We start from the raw sequence: 16,656 nt of genomic DNA on the forward strand, positions 1-16,656 counted from the left end.
AGAACTAAATAAACAGTTAATAGAAACTAATAATGAGAACTGAACAAACTGTAACGTAAACTAATAATGCGAAATGAACAAACTGTAAACAGAAACGAATGACAACTAAACAAACTGTAACAGAAATCAATAACGAGAACAGAACAATCTGCAATCTGATTAAAATTAACCAGTGGAGCTAATTTTAATTAGATTGAGCAAACTATAACATAAACTAATGAGAAATGTACAAACTGTAAACAAAAACGAATGAATACAGAATAAACTTTAACACAAAGAAACAATGATAAATGAACAAGCAGCAATCAATAAAAAAAAAAAAAAAAAAAAAAAAAACAGTAACACAAACCAGCAATGAGAAATGAACAAATTGTAAGATAAATTAATAATGAGATATGAACAAACTGTAAACATAAACTGATGAAAAATCAACAAACTACAAACAGAAACGAATCTCCTTTTCTTCACTCTAATCATGACTGTCAAGTCTTAAATATGTTTTTCAACTTAGACGCTTCTACCTGACATCAAGGTGAACTGGGAAGTTTTCTTAAGGTTTTCTTTGTCGCCATGTAATTTTTCTGCCAAGGATACGTAAGCAGGACTTATCTGGTCTCTTATTTGTTAGTGCTGGCTGCAATCCTGGAGGAAGTGGGTTATCTCGTCTCTCTGTTCACATAAGCACGTAGGTGTATTCGAGAGCTTGAGTTGTGTAGGTTGCTATTCGAATGAGAACTAAACAAACTAACAGAAACCAATAATAAGAACTGAACAAACTGTAACAAAAATCAACAATTTAGAACAGAACAAACTAACAAAATCAATAATGAGAACTGAACAAACTGTAACAGAAATCAATAATGAGAACTGAGCAAACTGTAACAGAAATCAATAATGAGAACTGAACAAACTATAACAGAAATCAATGAGAACTGAAAAAACAAAACAGTAACAGAAACCAATAATGAGAACTAAACAAATTGTAACGTAAACCAATAATGAGAACTAAACAAACTGTAAACAGAAACGAATGAGAACTAAACAGACTTTGACAGAAATAAAAAATGAGAACAGAATAAACTGTAAATTAAAGAAATGAGAACTGGACAACTTTAAACAGAAACGAATGAGAACTGACCCACTAACAGAAAGAAATAATGAAAACTGAATTAACTGTAACATAAACCAATAATGATAACTGAACAAATGCTAACGTAAACTAATAACGAGAAATAAACAAACTGTAAGCAAAAAACTAACGATATCTGAACAAACTGTAGCCGAAACTAATAATGTGAACTTAACAAACTATAACAAACCAATAATGCGAACTGAAAAAATTGTACAGATATCAATAAAGAAAACAGAACAAACTGTAACATAAACTAATATTGACTAAAATTATAACACATCAATAATGAACACATAACTAACTGTATCATAAACTAATATTGACAATGGAACAAACTTTAACAGAAATCGGTAATTAGAACGACCAAAGAAACTGCAACAGTAACCAAAAATGAGAACTGAACAAACTGTATCCTAAACCAATAATGAGAAGAACTAAACAAACTGTACCAGAAAGCAATAGTGAGAATTGAACAATTGTAACGGAAATCTATAAGCAGATAAGGAGATCTGAGAAAAATAACAGAAATGAACGAACATAAACTGTAGCAGAAACCAATAATGAGAACTGAACAATTGTAAGGTTACAGCTTTATAGTCCGAAGGTTCAATGGTCCGAAGGTTCAGTATGCCGAAGGTTCAGTAGTCCGAAGGTTTATAGACCTAACTATAATCACGGAGAATGGCAAAAGAACAATGTCAAATGCACTATACAAATGTGAACTATTTACAGTAATTACTAAGCGTATCTCTGTGTAAAACGTTTAAGGCAACAGTGTAAGATGTTGTGACACGACGATATAATACATGTTGGATATCAATTTAAAGGCATCTGATTGGCTTCTTACATATAAATCCAAACCATCCACTGAGATTAAGGTTATACACGTCGATGTCTATTGTCAGATGATATACAGGTCAACCGTGTATATTACGTAAACGCGAGCGCCGTATATAACTTGGTTCAGAATGCGTTTTAATTTCCCTTAAATCTGTATTTTAAAGAAAAAGATACGTCAGAAAAATAATTTTACACTCGTGTCTCCAGCTCTCGTGTCAGTTAAATACCAATTATATTGCATTTCATTTACAATTGTATTCATCTCGCGTTCGCTCCCATTGACGTATCCAGGATTTTATATTAGTGGGGGACCACAATGTCATGGAGGGTCAACCACATTGTTTTTGAAACTGTCAACAGTGAAGGAAGGAAGGAAATATTTTATTTACGGTTATATGGCGTCGGACATATAGTTAAGGATCACACAGATATTGAGAGAGGAAACCCACTGCTGCCACTTCATGGGCTACTGCACCATCCAACAGATATGATATTACATACCATGGCCTTTGTTACAGCAGTTGTTGAAAATTGGCTGGAATGAAAAATAGCCCACCGACGGGGGTCGATCGTGCATCAGACGAGCACTGTATCACTGAGCTATGACCCGGCCCCATGTTAATAGGGTGACAGACAAACATAAACAATGTAGTTGGGGGGGAAAAGATGTGTGCTTGGAGAGAGCATAATTCCCCTTCCCCTCCCCAGGCAACGCTAATGTTTGCTCCTTAGGTACGGTTTGAAGCAACTCGGAAGCTAAACGGTATGTAACCATCATTCATGTAGTTTTCTATGTCAATACAAGAACATTCTACAGTGGTCACGATTTAAACGCTTTGTGATGCTATTAATTTATAATTATATAAATAATATAACAAAAATGATTCCTCTTTTAAGAGTTGATATTTGAAAATATAAACCACACCTGGATAGGCCAGTAGTATAATAGAGACCACACCTGTAATATAATACATGAGTTCACAAAAAAGAAATGTCAGTTTTTAATTAAAATTACTTTATTGAAATCCAACAGTTAAAGCTCCTATATCCGGTTTCCATGTTATAATGTCGAATATTAATGCAAAATAAAAGCACAACTGCACCTTTATTACACTCGTCCGTCATCGCTATCAACGGATATCGTCAAAAACCTACTACTAAATTCGCAAGACGTAAAAGTGCAGTTATGCCTGCATTTTTATTTCGTAATCGATGTTATAACATGGTAACCAGATGTATATCAGTTTTAACAAGGACTACAACACACAAAACGTCCGGCACAATCCACACCGTTCAACAGTTAATGTTTTTAGCCCCAAAAAACTTCACCACAAGCTTCAAACATATGCTGTCCAATAGTCTTCCTACGTACGCCCCTGCGTGTGCTGTAACCTCACCGTGGTGCAGGGGTGTAACATTCTCTTTGAGAATGGCTAACACAGCACAAAATTGAAGTTTTGAGTAAAATTCAGTATCCGTAAAATTCTGTGATATTTGTGTTTTTGCACAGTTCTTTACACTGTTTTTGTTTAAGTCTTGAATTTTTATATTGATGTTGATCATCACTTTATTTATTTGCATTACCATAGTTTAACACCCAATAGCCGATGTATTTTTCGTGCTGGGGTGTCGTTAAACATTCATTCATTCATTCATTCCTACGTATGCCGCCCATTATTTTAAGACTGTGCGCCACTTTTCCCTTCGAGTGTTTGGTGGATTTCCTCTACGTGGTGCTGCCGCCGCTGAAACCTTCAAAAGTTGCTCCTCCCCACAAAATACTATATCCAAATAATTCCATGTACTACCATTTTATAAATGTCTTTATTGCAAAAACTAATAAGGGTGGCCTATGGGTTAGCACGTATCCATTTTTGTTTTCAGTAATGTGTTGTAATAAATATACGGACGTATAAAAGAAACTATACCAAGACTTGAGAGACTACTGAAGAAAAATCAAACTATATTTCATGTTCCAAAGCTATATACTAGTATACATGTGTGGTGTTTTGGCATGATGTGAACAAAATGTCATTTCCATTATCCAAATTATAAAGGGTAAAATACATGTTAACATATAACGCCCTATTTATACCATACACATATTAGACGTAGTAAAACATTAGCCTATGTTCACGGAGTACAGCGTTTTAGATCAATGAACCTTCGGACTACTGAACCTTCGGAGTATAGAGCGTTCCCCCAGTTGTAGCAAAAACTAATAATGAGGACTGAACAAACTGTAACCAAAAACGAACGAGAACTGAATGAAAACTGTAACAGACATCAACAACGAGAACTGAACAAATTGTAACAGATAAAAATACTACGAACTGAACTGTAACAGAAACAATACAGTGAACTCAAGAAATGTTTACAAACTGTAAAAGAATAAAAAGTGAAGAAAATGTAGTAGAACTGTAATAGAATTTACCAATAATGAGAAATGAACACTGTAACAGAAACCAATAATGAGAACTGAACAAACTAGTAGAAATGATTAATGCAAACTGAACAGACGAAACTGAACAAGATATTCAAAGTGAACAAACGTAACAGAATGTTTAAGACGAATAAAGACTGAAATATAAGAGAAAACGATACGCACGCGCAAAGAGTTCGCTTGGGGTTTTTTTACAGTTCCTTTTTTGAAGGTTATTTTTTTTTAAATGGCAATTGGTTTGTCTCCAGCAGTGCAAACGGTTTAGCTGCAATGAGGCTTGGTATTCCTACACCGGGTTTTTCTTGTGACAAAAGTGGGGTGTGATCATTTTGGGTAATTTTCAAACAAGCTGATTTTGTGAAGAAGAAAAAAGAATAACTAAACCTTTATTGAAATGAAGCTTTTTGTAAGGTTTGATGAGCAAAGTTTTTATATATAATACGTCATATCCGCCAACTCCCATTTGGGTGAGGTTTTTATGGGTGTGAACATTGCCAAAAATACACCCAAATTCTCGGTCCCAAAAGCATCCAGTTTGGACACATTATGATGAAAGTAACCAGGGGCGTAGCTAGCGGGGGGAGGAAGGGGGAAAAAATGCGGAAAGCATTACAGAAACTTATTTAAAATTCTAGACTATTGACTACTCAGTTGCCCCTACAAACAATCCTAGCTACGGCCCTGGTAACACAAACGTTTAGCTAAAACTATTTAAAATAAGTCCTCTTTATAATTATGACTCTTTTTGTTATTTCCTTGAGACTAAAAATACCTGACAGTATCTTTCTTTATTTTCAAACCATATGATAGGTGGGCATTTCGGATGCATGAAAATTCACAATAAGTGTGGTCTTTTACCAATTAAATCAATTTATTAACACATTTAATATGGAGAAATGTAAATATTTTTATCACTCTAGTCCGTCTCATCCTTCTACTGAAATGTTTTTTGTTAATAATTTCAGTTTGGTTTGACGTATAAAAAAAAGTAAAAAGTGTTTTAGAAATAACAAAAAAACAAAAAAACCAACAACAAAAAACCTCACCTTTTTGTGTGCAATTTACAAAACAATCGGCTCGGAAATAAATAAATAAAATTCCATAGTATGAAAAAGGCGTTCCCTGTGGGACGGACTATAGGTCTACTATACCTGACACTGCAATTATCAATGTCCAGATTCACTACCTCGCATTTTAGTCAGAATTATGCAAAGAAATAGACCACAAAACTAAAACATAGTATTCAACAACCACAATACACATATCCAGAAAACAAAATCCAAAACTAAAAATAATAATGAAATACACGCACGCTCACGTACACAAAGAAGAAGCTAGACAGCTACGACTTCGTGACTACGACGACGAAGACTAAGAACAAAAACAAGTTCAAGAAGAAAGCAGGCCCATATAGAAACCGGGGAAGGGGCACGAATGCTTTTTGTTTTGTTTTTTCAACTCTGTTTAATTACAGATAAAAATCTTGACTTGTGTTCCCCAATACAGATAGTGTCTCTACGGGCCTGAAAAGAAATTAAAAAGAATAAACCAAAACAAAAACTCACCGATTTTCTAAGCGGTTCCACAAACTTAGCGTAATAATCATGTGACGTCAAATAATTGATGACGTCAACACAGGCCCGGTGAAGCGGGGGGGGGGGGCTGGGTGCTCTAGTCCCTCCAATAAATCTGAATAAAAAATATTATTGGTTGTAAATCTTAAGGCAAATATGAGTTTTACTTGTAGAATGCAGGGAATTCCATTTCAGGACATTTAGTTTTCAAAATTTTACGGGGGAACATACCCCTGAATCCCCGAGAAACTGCTTTGCATCCTCGATCTCAGTCATCCCCCCCCCCCCCATGTCTACTTGCTTCCGCCGTGCCTGCAACAACGTGGGTAGCCAATGGGATCAGCAGCACCTCCTAGCGGAATGAATAAATGTTTAACGACACCCCAGCACAAAACATGCACAGGCTATTGTGTGTCAAACTAACAGTAAATACATAGCATAAAGTGATCAACCACAAAATAAAATTTTAAAGAGTTAAATGATCACAGATGAAATTAACATTTAATTTATAATAAAATTCAGTATCACGAACAAATTTCAACAAAAGTTCGGGATTGAATCGAAATGATTCCAGAGGCGATCTAGGAGGGAAGGGGGCAGGGGCCCGGGGCCCCCTAAATTTTGCGACAGTTATAATTTTATTATATATTAATTTTAAATTTTTTACGATTCCCTCCAAACCTCCCCCAAAGTTCTATTGGCATTCTGCCTCATGTCATTCCCCTCCTCCCCCCCCCCCAAATGGATTTTCTAGATCCCCCACTGGATTCCATCACATTTCTTCTACCAAATATATCTTTCCTAGTTTATTTAAGATGATTGCACTCCACCAAAATGCGATGAATCGTCAGAGCACACGGACAGGGCTCACTGAGGTGGAGGATCATTCTTCAGCATGAATGAAATTAAGCTGAGCGGTATACTGTATATACCGTTTGGTATCGGTATAACCGATTTACCATACCAAACAAATTTCAAAATACCGAAATTTCGGTATTGAATTTTTTTTTACCGCCATTTAGTAAAGCACTAACAATATATCTGACGAACGCAAAATGGGTTGGGTATAAATCAGACGAGAGCCTTAATTTAATTTTATTTAGATAAAATTAGCGGGTGAGCCTTAACTCAGGCATGCATTTAAAGCCTAGTATGTACCGAAAATACCGCTCGATATCGGTATCGGTATTGGTATTGGTATTGTGTCAATACTGAAAAACACCGATATCGATACCGAACCTTGCATTTTAATACCGTCCAGCTTTCAATGAATGAGTCAAATATGTATGACCGATGCGAGAACGACATAAGCCTATTTCATTCTTCCTGTACCGCTTGGGCTATTTGTTTCCTTTGGGTTTCCTCTCTCAATATCTTTGTGGTCCTTAACCATATGTCCGACGCCATATAACCGTAAATAAAATGTGTTGAGTGCGTCGTTAAATAAAACATTTCCTTCCTTCCTGTACCGCCTATAGGAAGACTGCCACTCTCCCGGGACCGTTCCAATCATCTTACTAAGTGAATACGATGTATATTGATTAATGTTATGTTAAAAATCAGAGTAAGGTACACCAACCCTGGCATGAGATAAACCCAAAGCAGACCTGACAGATGAATCAGCCTTTTCATTACCTCTGGTGCCAACATGTTGGGCAACCAACAAAATACAATATCTTTATTGACAATGGTTAAAAAGACTCACTTTCGTATCACCATTCCAATTAAGAGATGATTCAACATCATATTACATAAAACTTGAAGACACGTAATTGAATTTGTGAAAATAATAAATTTGGTTGCAAAAGAATTTTTTATTTCTTCCAAGACTTTAATGACTACACAAACTTCAGTACTAAAGATTGATGCCGAATCGAGCAGTCTCAAGGAAATGATTGTGTCTGACGAAAAAACGGTAGTACAAGCCTTAGAATTGCCACCACGTAATTTGTCTGTATAAACAGGAATCACTCGTAGCAATGCGCCCCCCCCCCCCCCCCATCAAACTTTATTTTTTTTACACTTAAATTTTATAAAACCAAACATACATACATACATACATATATACATACATACATACATACATACATACATACATACATATAATAATATATATACATACATACATAGATAGTATGGGTTGCCCACGTCACCCCCCCCCCCCCACCCCCCCATTCACTATTAAATCCCAGCTACGCCAGTGAAAATAATTGCGTTATTGATTGAGTTTTGAAACAGTGTAGCCTATCTATAGATATAGGCTTCTAAACTAGACGAAATGAACCAGAAATTTGGAACGGATTGATCAGTACATATTATGCTGGGTTACAGATTACCAACTGCCAGCACAAAGTTGGCCAAATTTCTGCCTTCACGACTTCTACTACTGTTGAGTTGCTAGTCTGAGCGCTCTTACAACTCAATTCTCGTCGTGTAAGTCGGTTGTTGGGGAAATTACAACTCAACCGTCGAGTTGCCAAGTTCGTCGTAACAGTTGACAGTCTGACACTAGTATTACATTAAAGGGACATTCCTGAGTTTGCTGCAATTTTAAAGATGTTATCGACTAGCAGATATTTTTTAACGATTGTAATTACATATCAAATATATTTTTCTGCATACAATATTAGTGGCTGTATATTAAACGTGTTTCTGATCGTTCTAATATTTGTACTAGGTTAGATTTCATTTTATTTCCTAAACTATTTTTTTTTCGTACGTATGAAATTATTTGAAGACAAAATCCAGTTTGGGCTTCTTACAAATATTAAGACAACCAGAAACACATTGAATATACATATACTGATAGTCTAAACACGAAAATATATTTAATATGTAACTTTAATCGTAGAAATATTTTATTAGTCGGAAACATCTTACAATGCAGCAAACTCAGGAATGTCCCTTTAAGGTTATTCAGTGTTATGTCTCCTAGTATATATTTTAACAGTGTATACGCATAGTGTCTTTCTAGAGACATTATTTTATTTACGGTTATATGGCGTCGGACATATGATTAAGGACCACACAGAAATTGAGAGAGAAAACACGCTGTCGCCATTTCATGGACTACTCTTTTCGATTAGCAGCAAGAGATCTTTAATATGCACCATCCCACAGACAAGATAGTACATGCCACGGCCTTTGTTATACTAGTTGTAATGCACTGGTAGGAACGAGAAATAGCCCAATGGGCCCACCGACAAGGATCGATCCTAAACCGACAGCGCATCAAGCGGGCGCTTTACCACTGGCCTACGTCCTGCTAGCCCGAGTACTCTGACTGTAAGATCTCTTGACGGACATTTGGACGGTTAGGACGCTCTCATTACAGCGTATAACTGTCCAAATGTCCGTCTAACTCTCTTACAGTCAGAATACTCGGGCTAACGTCCAGCCAATCTTGGGAGAGGTAACTTTGCACCAGTGATATTTTCTACAAATCCTGAATAAAATCTCTACCAAAGCAGATTAGCAGAGAGACAAAATTTCTATGACAGGATTATGGTACTAAAAAGGTATCGTTAAAAACAACAAACTTAGTTTTCTCAGTGGCGGATCTAAGGGGGCCCTTGCCCCCCACCTAAAGTTTGCGACAATTATATTTTTATTTTATTTTATTTATATTTTTTAATTTGGTGAATCCGAGAAATCCGTCCGAGAACGTATATCTCGTTTGTGGCCTTCAGCCACATATCACTGGATTTTCTGGATCCGCCATTGTTTACTATATAGAATTAAATAAACAGAAATTGTGCATTTGAGCCTTTTTATGCTTATATCCGAACCTAGGATCTGCCGAAATTTGCCGATGTGTTCCGAATAGCTCGTTACCAAGACGAACAAGACAAGACTGTTTACAGGCAAAACACAGAGAGAAATCGGTCTATCAGGAAATGATCGTTTTGTGGTGCAATGTGTCGGTATAAGTAAATACACACACTGCATTCCCCAGTGATTGTCAGTTCTTGAAATAATACGTAGTGATATTGGTCGCAAACTATGATGCTGACTGTGATGGTTTAATGTGTACTTTATGAGGCATCATTAACATTTATCAGAATTTATAAACTCGCAAGCGTCGTGTCTGTAGGCCTACATACTGTAGGCTGGTAGCTCGAAGCAGGGAAATATCGAGCTGGGAAATATCTCGAGTATTGTGACGCTGGGCGTGACAGTTGTGCAAGTGTTGTGCAACTCAGTTGTCTGTGAATATCGTGTAAGTATAATACATGTATCTTTTTTTATCACTGAATATGAAAGCTATTCGCCAGTTACCCCACCCCCACCCCCATTACAATGGTATAAATAGAGAACCTTACCCTAACCCTAAAACTGACACGGACCTTAAAACTAACCATTTCCCTTAATCTAACTCTAACCCTAAAACTAACCCTATCATAATGATAATCGGGCCTATCCAGTAAGGGGGTAACATATTTTGCCCTCCCCCCTCAAAAAAAAAAAAAAAAAAAAAAAAAAAAAATGAAAGGACAATCCATATTTTATGATCACTAGAACCCATTGAAAAATGTTTTTGATATCATGGTAATGATGGATTATGCTACATAATAATGGATTTTCTAACCACGCTATGGGTAACGATTGTTTCTTTGAAAGCTAGAGGCCTGTTTATAGACTGCATTTCAGCCGTGAGTGTTCTAATACTGATCTACCTCTGCATCCTGTCCCAGAGGGCTTCAAAGCATAAACGAAACCAAAACAAGGATAATAAAAATTGGATTGCAGGCCATAGGATTTCAAATTTCAAGGGAAACACTTTTTCAATTCTGTGCCTTGTGATCATGGGAACCCATCAGAAACTTGTTTTTTAAAAATAATTATATATATATATATATATATATATATATATATATACAGTCAAACTTCGATCTCTCGATCTGAAGCAACGGTCCCGGCCAAGTTGCTATACAAACTAGTAATAACGACCTTCGAAAACTCAAACTTCGAAAAATCGATAACCTCGATCTCTTGACCTAATTCTTTGGTCCTGCCATTAAAGATTTATTAGATTATGCACCTGCAAAACTCGACGCATGTGGATTGATCAAACTGTCGTTGCCGATAGTATTTTAAAGACGAATGTATTGTCAATCATGTCAATCAAGTGAAGCGCGACTATCTCAGGTGGTCTTGGCCATCGAGGATTAAGGTGATAATTACAGAATAATAGATCGCTGACTAAGCGGAACGAAATGATCCTGTGTTTGGTAGTCGTTGTACGTCTGTGGTGGAGAGCCTCGCTACGTAATACATAATTACAGACAGAGTCTGGATAACTTCAAAGAGCATTTGTAATAATTGTTAGTACTGTTTGTTTTTACTCTCAAAGGCATGAATCGTGTCAAACTTTAGCTTTTCTATTTATGTATCAGTTAATGTTTATCAAATACCAGTCATTTAGTTATGTTAAAAATTCATACATCATAGATGAGCAATCTGGGGAAAGACCCGATTACATGGGGTTTGCCAGATTGGTTTAAAAAAGTTCTGCATTCTTATCATCCAAGCAATATTGCGTAGGGCCCAGAATGGGGGTGGCTGGCCAGATTGGAGAAAGAAAGTAGAGGTGCGAACGTGTAAATAATTTTGTGTAAAACAAATGTACTTATAGTGTTATTCGGCATTCATTGTTTTATTTGTTAGTTACGTCCCGCTATGTTTTGACACCTGTAAAATACGTGAACATTACTTTCTGTTATTTATATATGTATGTAAATGCCTTCTTTTTTCATTTTCTTTTTTCTGTCAATAAATACATGTAGCCTATATCCCCAAGCATATATTTCAAATTCATCATTTTTGTTTTATTTACTTACTTTTACAATATACGCAAAATGAATGTACCACAGGCATCGAAGATGCCAACAGCTGGGATAGGGTAGGGTGAGATAGGGTGGTGTGCGGTGGCGTGGGGTGAGGTGACTGATATATTAATTCGCCTTTCAACTGGAGATGCATAGTTTTCAGAATTCAGAGGTAGGCAGCGAAGCTCACGCTTCTTACAATATTAAGCGAAATCAACCAGCTGCAATGCAGTTTCAAATTTGAACTCTTATATATTAATTTCGAAAACTCGAACTCCTTGAAACTCGAACTATTTCCTTGTCCCCTTCAAGATTGAGTTATCGAAGTTTGACTGTATATATATATTTATATATTATATATTTTAGTTAAAAAGTCCTACTCGATATAATAATAATGGGAAACAAAATTTTCGGTTCCGTGATTTTACCGCACGCTACTGACACAGTTCCAGAAACGATAATTTCCATGAAATCCGAGGGCCTGTTATGAGAGCCGGTTTATCCTAGTGGCACATGTAACACATGCTACGGGCCCCGCGCTTCATCAGGGCTCACAATGGAACAAATTTTGGTTTAGCCAATTTGGAGAAATGTAGAGTATTCCTTGAAATTTATTAAAATGTGGTTAATTTGAGGAATATTCTATCAACCAAAGACTAAATTTTGTAGCCATTTTATATAAAAAAATTAGCAACTGGCTAATTTTTACAATGTACAGGGTGAGCCCTGCTAAAGGGGGCCCCGCGGTGATGTGTACATTTATATTTCCCAGGTAATTTTTCCCCTCTCCCCAAGGGGGTTGCAAAATATATATCTTGGAAAGGGGTGCCCTACTGTTATTTGTGCTACAGGCACCGCGGATCCTTAAACCGGCTCTGCCTGTGATTGGTGAGCAGATTCAGCTAATCTTTTAAGAAACACAACTATGTATTGTGAATAGATCTTATAGTGTTCTCACTGGGTGAAAATTAATGGAGTGGTGCGGAAGCTTGGTTACTTAGCTTAGTAACTGGTTTAACGTGTCCATATACCACTAGGGTTTCGAACACGCCTATCCCGAGTCCGGCCTCTGATAGGATCGGAGGTCTGACTCGGGACAGGATAAGCTAACAAATAGGGCCAATTTTGAAATTTTTAATATTAACGCCAAAAGTATAGAAAAGGGGAAAATTGGGGTTAATAAGTTTTGGCTGCACCCTCAAAGAAAAGCTGGGTTACCATATATTGTTGTGTGTTGGTCAACTTTGTGGCAAGACATACTGCTTATTTTGCCCCTCAATATTTGGGATAAAAGTGTGCATTTGGAAATAGTGGAAATGAGTGCTGTAAAATATAGTATGGTGCAGGGAAAATAAAAAGGGGCACACAAAAATAAAGGAGGGCTGCAGAACGTGAAAGAAGAATGGCAAAATACAATAGCAGGGCAGGCCGCCCTGCATAAATAGAGCAGCGAGAACACTGTCTTGGCTGACCCATCAACAAAAAATCAACCCTTGTACTATAAAATAATATAGATTTTGTTTTTATTATAGCTCCATCCAACTGTAGACAAGTTCAGATTCAACATTCACAATGACGGATAAAGGAAAACTTAACACAACTAATCCACTGTTGGCTAAATGGACATTAAGTACATCAAGTTTGAGTTCAGGTGAATTATAGAGTTTAAGTCTTGATACATTTTAACTTGATACAGTTTAAATCTTGATATAGTTTAATATGTGATACCTCTTGACACAAGTTACTCCAGGGCTCGAACTTTGTCACCCACAGCATTTTTTTTTTTTATCCTGCCTATGACAATTTTTTAAAAGATGACTTTTACAGCAAATAAATGTGACTTAAAGGTTACTTTGTTGCATGTAGACATATATCAAATGTACACATGTTAAGTACTGGTGTATATTGTACACCAGATATATTCATTTGCTATTGTTGAGCAGTTTTACCGATGCAGTATTTTTTATCCAGTGGCACAAAAGTGCCATCGGTGATGCTCCCAACTCACGACAATTTATGATGGCAATTGCTGTAGGTGCCGTCGTTAAATTCAAGCCCTGTAACTCTTAACATTGTAATGGTTATTACTGTTAACTTTTGACATAGTTAACTCTTAATACAATTTAATTCTTGACGGAGATCAACTCTTGATACAGTTTCATTATTTATACTTAATGTAAATTTCATTGAATTTTGTTACAAGAGAACCTTTTGCCAAAAAATCTTATTTTCTAAATATATATTAACCTATTTAAACTTTGAGCACATTGATTAATTAATCATCAGGTACTGGATGTCAAACATTCTGACATGTAGTCTTCATAGGAAACGTGATACATTTCTCTGTTAGTAGCAAGGATCTTGTAGACACACTTTACCACAGACAGACAGCACATACCACAGTCTTTGCAATACTGACAGCACAGTTACAGTAACGGTGCCAGTCGGGAAAAACTGTATACTTTATATTACTTCCATTGTATCATTTCCATTATTAACATATGTAGAGGTAGGAATCCAAGGCAGCTTTGTTACATGCCAGAGAACATTTAGTTTGGTATCGCGGTGCAATTCACTACGCAAGTTTCAGAGATCGCTACACAATTTTAAAACATTAAACAGTAATTGCTAATGAATTTTCAATTGACTAGAAATATCTCAAATCAAGATTTTGAAAACAAAATGTTCCCTGCATGCCCATGACAATGTGCTTGAACCATATAAGCAGAGCAATAAATTACACCCTCATTCTGATTATAATACATTTTACAGGTTTAACGACACCCTCCTTAAGCTTGGGGATCCTAGGAAGCCAAGACAAAAAAGACAAAGACCACAAGAGGAAAGGTAACCTTCAGTCGACCCTAGATACCAAGAAAAGCAAAATCTTAGGTCAAACTGACGTCAGTCTTGTTTCTCAAAAACTAGGAACATCTTTGAGCCTGTCCTCGGGGAGTTTACTTAAGTCAAGCTTACAGACCAAACTGCCTTTGACCTCGGTTGGACTGTTTTCAAGTCTGTCACTGAAAACATCACTTTTGTCCTCCTCGTCATTATTTAGTGAATCCAGACACCATGGATACACATCTGAATTTCTTACAGGCAGCCATGCCAGTCAGACAGAACAAGAGCTGCTAGGGAAATCTGAGATAGCTAGATGCTCGGCAGATGGAAAACCGAGAAAAAGACATTCAAATGATTCTTCTGAATCGAGCAAAAAGCAAGAGACGTTAAAGAAGACGAAGGCAGTGCATGCCAGAAAACAAAAACAAGTGAAGACAAAACAGTCTTATGAAGCGTTTGAAATACCACATCCAAAGTACACTCTTCAACATGACTTTAGTCAGGAGAAGGCTCTGGAGATACAAACTTTTCTTGCACCAGAGCAGGACATCAGTGTCTGCAGACATTTGATGCGACCTTTGCATGATATCAATGGAATGAAGGTAATGAAAATGTAAAATTAGGTAAAATATTTCCTTTTGTATATTTGTTAAATGACAGTTGATCCATGATGATTGAACTAAAGTGAACATGTAAAACATTTTTCTTTATGTTTCTAACAACAAATATTTACAACTTTAATTAAATAAAAAGCCAAAATGTATTTGTAAATTATTTAAGATATTCATGTATTTGGGTTTGACACCCGATAGCCGATGTATTTTTCGTGCTGGGGTGTCGTTAAACATTCATTCATTCATTCATTCATTCATTCATTCATTCATTCATTCATGTATTTGCTGTAATAGCAAATGATTATCCTTTTGACAGAACACATATTTACAATTTTCATTAATTGAAAAGCCCTAATATATTTATGTTTTTGTAATTAATATCCAACTGTGTGTGTTTCTAATTGCAGCTCGCCTTTATTAATGCTGTGAGTGCCTCACTTATCTGCCAGCCCAACTTCAAAAATGCAAAAGATGCAGCACGGATTGGACTTGTATCTCTGTCGGAAAGTGTTGCACCGTACGACTCTGAGTTTATCTTGAAGGTTGGTATTGTATGGGTTATTATCAACAACATGGGTGGATGCAGAGTGTTTCAAGGGAAAGGGTGCAATGTTTAAAAAGGGCACCAACAACAGTATTCCAACTGCCAGTCTTCCCCAGACATACTTAGCCAACAAGATAAATATTACATAATAACAACTAAAATAAAATAAAATACTTATATTTATACAGGGCTTCTAGAATTTTAATAAAATTCACTAGCCCTATTATACTTTAAGTTAATACAATTTTACTAATAGTAATAATGTCACCTAGAGAGGGAGCTAGAGCTTAAAAACACTCAAATTGGGGGTGAGGGCAGGATTTTCATATTTACAAAATAAACTGAAATGCAGCATTTCACCACCTTTTTTTTCACTAGCCATCGGGCATGGCGATAGTAATTATGTACTAACCCAACATTGAATATCACTTTCAGAGTTGTTTGATTTAAATCACTGCAAAAAAATTAAAAAAATTATGCATTTCAATTTTTTAATTTTTTATTATGTTTCATTTGATTTTTATGATTATTGCATTTATTTTTATTGATTATTTTGTAAACATGTGATTTATCACTTGCAGTACAAAAAATAAAGTGTTACTTAAAATCAATTGTTACTTACGCTAGATAATTATTTTTACATATATTTATAATTGAATTGCAATTAGATTTCAACACCATGTAGTCTAACAATCTATGGTTGGGATGATCCTGGGAGATCAACACAATAGAAGGTGTCAAGTGAAGCCACTCTGCTTCAGTGTGGTAAATTGGACAAATTTGGGGATGCTCTAGAGTCAGATCTACAGATGTGACTTGAAGTCACTGACTTCACGT

At 36.1% G+C, this 16,656-nt stretch overlaps 1 protein-coding gene across 1 annotated transcript in view; it reads left to right on the forward strand.

Moving 5' to 3' along the window:
- Positions 1–13,349: 13,349 nt before the first annotated feature.
- Positions 13,350–16,656, forward strand: part of LOC121383581 (telomerase protein component 1-like) — an 86,939-nt gene continuing 83,632 nt past the window's right edge. The window contains exons 1-3 of the mRNA XM_041513670.1: positions 13,350–13,468; positions 14,590–15,263; positions 15,683–15,817. Of these exons, the coding sequence (XP_041369604.1) occupies positions 13,390–13,468; positions 14,590–15,263; positions 15,683–15,817 (888 nt within the window). The 5' untranslated portion in view covers positions 13,350–13,389. The remainder of the gene's footprint in view (positions 13,469–14,589; positions 15,264–15,682; positions 15,818–16,656) is intronic.

Source organism: Gigantopelta aegis, chromosome 10, assembly GCF_016097555.1.
Source record: "Gigantopelta aegis isolate Gae_Host chromosome 10, Gae_host_genome, whole genome shotgun sequence".
NCBI classification, from domain to species: Eukaryota; Metazoa; Mollusca; class Gastropoda; order Neomphalida; family Peltospiridae; genus Gigantopelta; species Gigantopelta aegis.